This window comes from Antrostomus carolinensis, unplaced genomic scaffold, assembly GCF_000700745.2.
Source record: "Antrostomus carolinensis isolate BGI_N321 unplaced genomic scaffold, ASM70074v2 scaffold18203, whole genome shotgun sequence".
Lineage (NCBI taxonomy): Eukaryota > Metazoa > Chordata > Aves > Caprimulgiformes > Caprimulgidae > Antrostomus > Antrostomus carolinensis.
The window spans coordinates 9,736-19,014 of record NW_010304664.1 but is presented as its reverse complement, the minus strand read 5'-3'; the positions used below and the strand labels follow the sequence as shown (position 1 = coordinate 19,014).

General features: G+C 39.0%; 1 protein-coding gene across 1 annotated transcript in view; it reads left to right on the top strand.

Moving 5' to 3' along the window:
* The window catches only part of ZNHIT6 (zinc finger HIT-type containing 6), a 29,939-nt gene extending 22,536 nt beyond the window's left edge, over nucleotides 1–7,403 (top strand). The window contains exons 9-10 of the mRNA XM_010164533.1: nucleotides 3,634–3,758; nucleotides 7,318–7,403. Coding sequence (XP_010162835.1) covers nucleotides 3,634–3,758; nucleotides 7,318–7,403 — 211 coding nt within the window. The remainder of the gene's footprint in view (nucleotides 1–3,633; nucleotides 3,759–7,317) is intronic.
* The last annotated feature ends 1,876 nt before the right edge of the window (nucleotides 7,404–9,279 follow it).

Sequence of the window (9,279 nt, the reverse complement as noted above, 5' to 3'; positions counted from 1 at the left end):
CCTGCCTGTGGGAGACAGATTAGGAGACTGAATTGCTGAATTCCTGGAAGGTGGTGGAGTAACTATAGATAGTGAAACTGCCCTTTGCAGAAACTCATAGATGCTATCAGAAGTGCAGAGCCACGTTAATTTCAGTGTTTTGTGAAAGGTAACAAAGCCATTTGTAGAATGAAATGTAACAGATTACATGGGAACTGATGTAGGATTGCCGAGTCTTGTTAAATTTTCTCAATTGTCACAATTTTTGTAGGCTTTTAAGCTGCCTGCTGGCAGGCAAATTTTATTTAATTTTTGTCTTTTAAAAAGCAGTTACTGTTATTTCATTCCAGCTAAAATCAAGAGCTGTTCTCTGCCATGATTGTCTCTTTGTGTCCTTATAAATAGAATCCTCTTATTAAGAAGAATCCAGGCCTATTTCTTGCTTCATGACATGGGCATAAAGCCTTGCTTGGGCAAGAAAATGATCAGGAAAACATATTATTAGATAGTGGGTGTTGGACAAGGAGGCTGAGGCAACGTATGAAAGAGAAAATACGTGGGAAGTAAATACCAGGAAGGAAAGAAGATTGGGAAAGAAGGGTGCTAAGAGAAGTCCCACTGAGTACAGGGATCAGGAAGCCATAGCACAGACAATTTGTATGAACTGGGCAGTGGGAGAAAAGTGAAAGCAGGGGGAGGGTTTAAAAGAAGGGTGTGAACGCAGGGTGTTAAGGCAATGGTTCTGTCAGAGTGGTCAGTTTGTTTGGAACCAGGCTGGTCTTCAAATCCATCCTGTCATGAAGGGCTGAGGGAGCTTGTTTAGGATGACAGACTCAGTTAAATTGGTTCCTGCAGCTGGCCCTGGAGCATGGAAGAGTCCAAGTGAAATGACAGACTTAGATGCTAGTTGTTATTCATTTTACTGGGTTGTCACTTGAAATGCACAGTGAAGGAAGGGCCTGAAGAAGGTTGCAGCTTGTTAAGGGTTCTTACTGAGCAGGCTATGCAGTCCCAGTGATACAGGACAAGTAGGTAAAAATGGTGATAAAAGAATATCTGGTAATATCTGATTACCAGGTTAACCCTGCTCCATCTCCTACCTGTGGTGAGGCCACTTCCTTGCATATACATGGGAGGACCTGCACTCTAGTGTTGCCCTACATCCTCAGCTCATCCTGGTGAATCATCAGTACAGGAAGTTACAAGACTTGTAAAAATGCCATTTCATTTTTCTCCAAACAGGTCTAACCTTTTCATGAGTAAAAATTGGAATTGTGTGTGTATATAGGCTTCTGGAAAAGCCTTACAGGGCAATCTTCTTTTGCCCATAGGGCCTGTGTTCACCCTCTGGTGTTTGCCTTTGTTCTAGTTCTGGGATAAAATTGGGAAGGTTTTTATCATGACAGTCTTTCAGAGAGAACCTGAAAAATCAGTCTTGCTCAGGAGCCATCCTGTGTTGGACTTTGGCATTGAGTGACAAGTAGTATTAGTTTCCTTTTGAGATCTTTTAAGTGTGCCCAGTTAAGGAAGAGGTTGGCAGGTGGATTAGCAGAAAACCTCAACTTGCACTTGTGTATAAAGTATGGAATGTGGTAGACTGAGATCTTTTGGATAGCATAGACAATAACAGCACAGTTTAAAAAAGAGAAGCATTAAACTCCTTTGTTATATTCTCCATGAAGTTTACAGCCCACATTATGCACTAAAAATTTGGATGTTTTTTCTGTTGCTGTCAACCTATAAAATTTACTTTAAAACCAAAAAAGATAAAGCTCTGACTCGGTGATCTAATACTTCAGTAATTTACTATCATAAAATAGTTTTAAGTACAAATGTTTTATCTTATGCCAAGCTGGACGCTAAAGATGTTTTGTCTAAAACATGAGATAATGGAAAGTGTATTGTGGCATGTGAATTACTTAGCCTTTTGGTGGTAAATGTTTGCTTAACCAGAAAAGAATGTGTTGAGGTCCTTGCCAAAGGAAAGGTATTGCCATACTTTGCATTTAGAGTACTGTAAATAAAGCAGTAAATATGTTTCTGTTCATGTGTGTTAATCCACAAGTTATGAATGCATCCATTCAATAAGAAATGTAATATACTGTTATCCCTTTTAAAAGGTTTCAGTAAGAAGAGGTTATAATTACTTTGGGTTGAGAGAAACATGAAACCAAATATTTTCATGATGATTGAAGTTGAATATGAGAGAGAAATAGTTTTTGCTCAGACTAAGTTTCTCTTAAATCCCAAGAACTCAAATCCTGTTTTACCTTCAATATTCTTCTTGTGTGCTGACTCCTCTGATGTAGTGTTCTTAATCACATGTTACTGTAAACCATAAAGTATATCATTTCCTTCGCCCATCCAGTGTTGTTTTTGGCAAAAGAAAACCCAACTGCATAATATGTTAATGATCAGAGAAGGCAGAGCAGCTGTGGGAAATACTCCACTTATTGCCCGCAGTGTATTTTGGTTTTGAACTTCATTTGCCTTTAACAGATACAATAGTTTAGTAGTAATTTAATAATGCTGATTACAGAAAGAATTGCATAACTCAGATTGCAGCGTAATAACATCAGAGCGTATGTTGGATGCCACATAGCAAGTGAAAGCAACAGGGTTTCTCTTGTACAGGGCTTTGAAATATCCCTTCTTTTCCCTAAAATCCCACATCTAGGTTTCCAGTTAGAAGTTGGGAGCAGGTATTACAATTCTAGGAAATAATTGTGGAGAAGATGCTCAGTTTACTTTTTATTACTGTGGCATCATTTGTTACGTACCTGACTTCACCCTCCAGCATGAAGAGGAGACCTTTTCTGGGAAAGAACTGCACATCTGAGTCATGCTTCTCTTGCAGCATACACATATGTGGGGATTTCTACAAGGATTTTCTTGCAGATGGTGCTGTAAGCAGAGATTTCCTTAGGCATAAATGGGGATATCGTACCACCTTTTAGAAATTATTACACCAGTGTTCTGTGTATCAGAGCCCTTACTTCTACAAACCCAGAACTCTGAAGTGCTTCAAAATACACCTTTGCTTTAGTAGTTGTTCAGATTAGCTTTTTATTTCACCTTCCAAGTATTTCACTGATAATTCATAAGCAAATGTGATAATAAGGTTCACTACTAACCATGTAAATTAAACCTGTAGTGTTAAAGCCCGTAGGTAGAACGTAAGTTCTACTTACTAAGTTAGTTATTTTAAATTTAGAATCTAATTTTGGTAAATCTATCCATTTTGATAACCCTAAGTCCATATCCAGTTTTGGTAAAGATATTCGTTACAGACTCATAAAATATTTCAGCCCTTAGAGAAATTTTGCTTTTATTCTCCCCTTGTTCTTACGCTTAGGTGTTAGGAGGGTTTAAAAAAAAAATGTAGTTGGATAATAAGACTGGATTTGTAATTTGAATCATAAGTTAGTTCTTCTGAACATGATATCAACTGAAAATCCTGTGACTTGCCAGAAAGCTTTTCCCCTCAGAAGGTGTACATTATGGTTTTGGTAGTATTAAATAGTAAATACTATTTACTACTAATAAAATAGTAGTAGTTTGGTAGTATAAACATAAACATTATGGGTTTGGTAGTATTAAATTAAAAAATAACATTATTTATTATCAAAAGTAAAAGTCCCTGTTATTTTTAAGGTACAATGAGTTGGATGCCAGTAGAAGCCTCCTAGACAATTTGAAAGGCAAAGTAATAATTGAGTATCCAACGTTATTTGTGGTCTTGAAAACACTGAAGAATGACATGGTGGTTCTTGGCCAGGGTAAGTATTTATTTATTTCCTGTTATGCTATACTTCCATATTTTAGTTAACTGTATCCTTAATTATTGCTTATTTATTAATAATGACAGGAATTTGCAGTATGTCTCGTATTTCCCTCTGAGTCTAAAATGTTGCTATAAAAAGCTGTTATGAATGCTCTGTGTTAAAACTGCTGGCTGATGGCTTACATCCATAAACTGCCTTGTTTGTGTTTTTCCTAACTTTGTTTACTGGTGCTTGAATCTTTTTTTTGTATATTTTTAGCCACTAAGGTAAAACAACTTTTCAGATTTGTGATAAATTTTGCACGCAGCAAAGTTTGACAGAGTTGGTTATTTCTAAAAAACCAAGCTGTCTGGGGAGGATAAGTTTTAAATAAACCTTCCTGTTCATACAAAGGAATCATTCCCCATTATTTCCTAGCATAGCTCCTAACCTTGGGCAAATAATTCTGAATTAGGGGATAGTTATTAGAAATCGTAATGGCAAAGTAGCTTTTCAGGTGGGTTAAAAACACAATGTTATCTTTCGAAAAGTACTTAGTTGAGGGAAAACTTCCATCTTGGAGTGAACTTAGAGGAGAGACCAGGCCTAGCAGGGATTTGTATTTTAGTTTTGAGTTAGTTTCTATCTTTCTCCTCAGTATAAAGGCTTCGTGTCCCAGCTTTGCTTTCTACAGCTGCTGATACAGGGAATCCGTGTCCTTTTTCCTTAGTCCCCCAGCTAGTCACTTTAGTTATCAAATGCCATACTCTTCAGTGCTGAGCCAGTCTGTAATTTTTGCAGATTTCAGAGGGAAAGCTTTGGATACGTTTGTGATGGCTGTTTCCCTGTGGCAACTCAGTCATATGTGTATAATTTGACTGAATGAATATGAGACTGAGAATATTATACCAGTGATATCAAACTTCCATGGATCTTGGCTGTTCTGACTAGATGATGCAAAGCGACCCATTGGAGCAACCTGCTCTCAGAGAAATGTCATGCAAACATTTCTTGCACTATGTACAGCAAGAGCTTCTGAGAGTGAGACACCGTGCCAGGGAATGGGGTAGGATTCTTGTCTGAGCAACTAGGTCCACTCATATTTACCCTAGGAGTGCACATACATATACTGGAGTACAAGGAAACTAGGTGTCTTCAGTTTATCCATTATTTTGTGATCTAGGTCCCTTGCTTTTCAGTAGTCAGCCCTATCCCTATGATGTAGATGTCAGGGGGAATTAAAATTGATTGACTCATGAACTTAATCTGAATATGGTGGTTGTTACTGTCTCCTGAGGTAGTAGGGAGGTTGTCCTTTTAAGGGTATAGATTCAGTTAAGTGTTGATGGAACAACTATATTTTGAGGTCGTGCTGCCGCAGCAATTAGCTGATTCTGTAAAAGGCAGAGTAGAAGGGCAAAGGGAGGAGAGAGACAGTAATAGCTGGGGAAGTGCCCATAGCTCCCACAGGACAGTGCAAGTGTGTGTCTTCAAGATGGTGACCTTCTTCTTCTGCTCCTACTTACCCTATCTCTGCCAATACTGCCTTTCCTTTCTGCCTCCCTTGTCTGTGCACCCCCAGAGGGACACTTGTCTTGGAGGGCTTGTCTAGCTGACCTTCCCGTGGCATTCCAGGAAAATATCTGCCACATTGATGAGTAGATGTCTGGCAGGGTGTCTGCCAGAGCACAGGGGCTTTCACTACCATAGCCCTCCAGGGTCAGTTTGCAAAGGACCTGGGCTAGAACAAGAAACAAAGTCTTCTGGAAATATAACTGCTAAAATGATGTTTCTTAACTGAGCAGTCTCAGATCTACCCCTTCCCCAGGAAGGACAGAGGCAGGTGTTCTTAGCCACAGCAAGAGGCATCTGCAGGCAAAAGATCACCGTTCCCCACTGCGATTCACCTTACTACCCCCAGTGACTGGGGGAGAGCTAGAGCTGGACGCCTTCAAAGAGAGACTGCTAGAATTTAATGGGGACAAAGCCTGATTCTTCTATCCTTGTTCTCAGAAATGGCTGAAGTATTTTACCCGAAATTTTAAAAAAACCAAAAGGATTGAAGAATGAAACTGGCACTGAAAAATCTAAACCCAGAGTTTAAATTTTACATTATAAGTAACCTGCAGACAGTTTTATGGTGAGAAGAACTGGGCAATCTTAATTTATAGGCAGTGCTATCAACACCATAAAAATATGTTACTTTTGAGTTAAGGCAATCTATAATTGCTGTTAAATAAAACTTACTGTAGCAGACTAAACTAAAGCTAAAATCTGTCTGTTGAGCTTCACTGTGAGTCAGAAGATTGCCACATTCTTTTATGTGATGTTTTGATGCTTGACTTGCTTATAGCAAAAACTATAGGTGCTCCGATTTCAGCATACAAGGTCAGTCATGGCTGAAGATAGTAGGGGATTATAGAAGCTTTCACAGGACTTAGGGGCAAAAACAATCCTTACTTTGTGCATTACTCAGTACATATCTGGCATATAAATGTTAATTGATTATACACTAGATTTAATGTGGACAAAATGTGACCTCCGATGTTTCTGGGTGAAATGCTTCTATTTTCTTGAACAAATTCCATTGAAACTGTACAGGTGCACACTGTGTCCTATGTATTATCTGAGTTTGCCAGCTGTAGAACTTATCTTGACAAGACAGTAACTGTACTGCATCAGCTCCCTTTTGGTAACATTTCCTTAATGAAGCATCTGACAGTAAATGCTCAAAAACTTCTTTAAAATCATAGTCGGATCAAAGGCTGAAAATAACAATGAGAGCGGAGGGTGAATCATGGGCCTGCTTTGCTGTAGTTTATTTTTGTGCTGCTTGAGTGCCAATGACCCGTGGCATTTGGTGACCTCACCACAAGGTGACTGGGCTGGGTGCTTGTTAAAGAAGGAGTCCCAAGATGTGAGGCTTAAGACCAGTTTGGGACATGAGCGCTTCACGATACGATCTCAGCAGACCAGAACAGCTGTGTCCTAAAGCACAACTTATTGTGCAGCTTTAACTTCATCAGCCTTAGCTCATGGGTTCATGCAACTTGATACCACCTTTGGGATGATGGAACATGTGGAAGGAATACATAGGTGCATCATCTTAATTTTCCACTTCCATTTAGAATTTCTCTTTAGTTCCTCATCTTAACTGAAATGCTAATAAAAATGTAGATGACTTATAATTCATTACAGTTGTTACATAGATGTAGCAACCCAGAAAACAACATTTAAAACAAGTAAGCCAAGAGAACAATTTGAAGTTCACAAGTGGATGAAGAGGAAGAGTTTTGTGTGGGATAAATACTCTGCTTATCTACTTGACTGAAAGACCAGGATTTAAAAACTGAAAGAAATTCTCAACATCGTGTTGCTTTCTCCTTCAGCCACAAGGTCCTACCCAGGGCTTTATCCCATGTTACGAGACTGGTTATGTCTTATGAAATAGCTGTCCTCAAGGAAAGTGAGATTAAAAGGAAAAGAAGATATGAAAGTGCTTCTGTTTGATGAGCAAACAACATTGCTGAAACTAATTGCTTGCTTGTTTTTTGTTTGCATCCTACACCCTCAGATGCCAGTGAACCTGCGAAGAACTCGGACAGTGAAAGTTCATCCTTTTCATCTGTGGAAGAAGGGGAAATTCGTGACAGTTCATGATGGTTCTTGGCCAGAAGAGGATGGAATGAGCCTTTTATATTTTGTTTTTATTTAATTAAATCCTTTTTTTATACAGCTAAGTTCTCAGATGTTTGGTTTGCCTTCCTTCACTAAAGGCAGCACTTCCAAACTGCCTGCCTATTTTTGGAATGCATATTTAGGGATGTAAACAAAGAGATGGGGAATTGCTGATTCCAGAAAAAAATGATATTTGATTGCACCCTTTTTTCCATCTGTCTTTAATAAATCAGAGTAAACCAAATTTAAAGTTTGCGAGTTAGTTTCAACAATATATCTTTTCCTATTACCATGACAGCTCAGTATCTGATTTCTGAGTTTAAGTATCTGATGTATGTGGATTTGAGTCTTAGTACTTAAACTTACTGAAAAAAACCCACTGGCGTTTCATTACATTAATTTTCTTTTAGGGTGATTCTTTGTCGTGCTGAGCTGCTGCAAATAATCTTACTTTAATCTTCTGTGGTGACATTTTGGGTGCCTGGTGCAATACATTTTGTTTTGGTTTGTTTTTTTTCTTACTTGGTTGCATCTTGTCTAATGTGTAAAGGGCAGATCAAACCATGTTTTCAGGGTAGCATGTTGCTGTATGATTAATCTTCTACCCTGAACTTCTAAATTAGCATGGGTTTTGAAATCAATAGAAATGGATAGATAGAGTGTCACTAGTGCTAATATACTTAACTTCTAAACAATGCTTATGTTCTGCACCTCATATTAGTAGTTTAACTACTGAAGCCAGGTATTTTAAATATTTACTGGAATATCAACTAAATTTACCTACTGAAAAACAAATAAACCTTAAAAATAGTCCTGTACTGTATCATCTGCTGATAACAGAAGTGTGTTTTTAACTCCTGAGGAGATTTCTAGATCCCAGAGCACTGAGCACTGTATCTAAGTCTCCCACGCCTGTGGGGTCTGTTGGAGGACGAGAACAGCATGCACTGCAAGTGATGTGAGACAGGTGAACCCCTCTGCACACTTGCACCAGGGAGTTCTCGGGAATCAGCATAGGCATTTGGGCTTAGTTTGCAAGGGTCTAGCTCAGGCAGCATTTGTAAAGTCCTTATGGGCATGATCACTTGGTCAACAGCTCTGTGAGGTTGTTGCTGCCATTGTTGTTACCCCAGGCTGTTTGTCTCCTGCTTGAGACTAGCACCTTTGTGACAAAAGTTGGTGGCATGGGATGCACACTGAACTGCCACGAAGGTGGTTTTTCAGTCATAAGTGTTCTTCCTGCCAGTGCTGATATTGTGAGTAGAAAGACAACAGAAAGCAGTGAAGGCACTTGTTGAGGAACAGAAGCAATACAAGAGAGGGCTCAGCTTCCAGTCTAGGCTTCAGGGCACCAGGTTGTCAGTTCCTCACCAGTCGTGCTGTGTGGAGAGGATTTTTGAGATGTTCAGAATTTTAGAAGTTATTTTTTTCAGACCTTTGCAAACAAATTCTCATTAAAAAAATCGTTCACCATAACATGTAGCTACTGCAGTTCGGAAAGAGCGTCAGACCTTTGTAGTCACATACTACTTTCTCACAGCAGCACCACGTGTCCTTTCCCTTATGTGTTTTGCAACCCCTGGTAAAACAGGGAAGTTTTTCTTCTTGCCTGGCCGTAGCCACCTGTGCTCTATTTTCTTTTTCAGTCGTTGTTGGTCCTCTGCCCACCTCTTGTTTCAATATTTGTTTTTTTAACCCTTTTTAAAGGACCAGGATTCCTAGCTATAGGTGCTGCTTTCATATTTTTTCAGTTCAGTGAAAGTGAATAAGCTTTTCCTAATCAGTGATTACTGCACGCTGACTTGGTAGCCACAAATTACTTTAAACCAGTCTTGAACCCATTCATAATAACACCAAT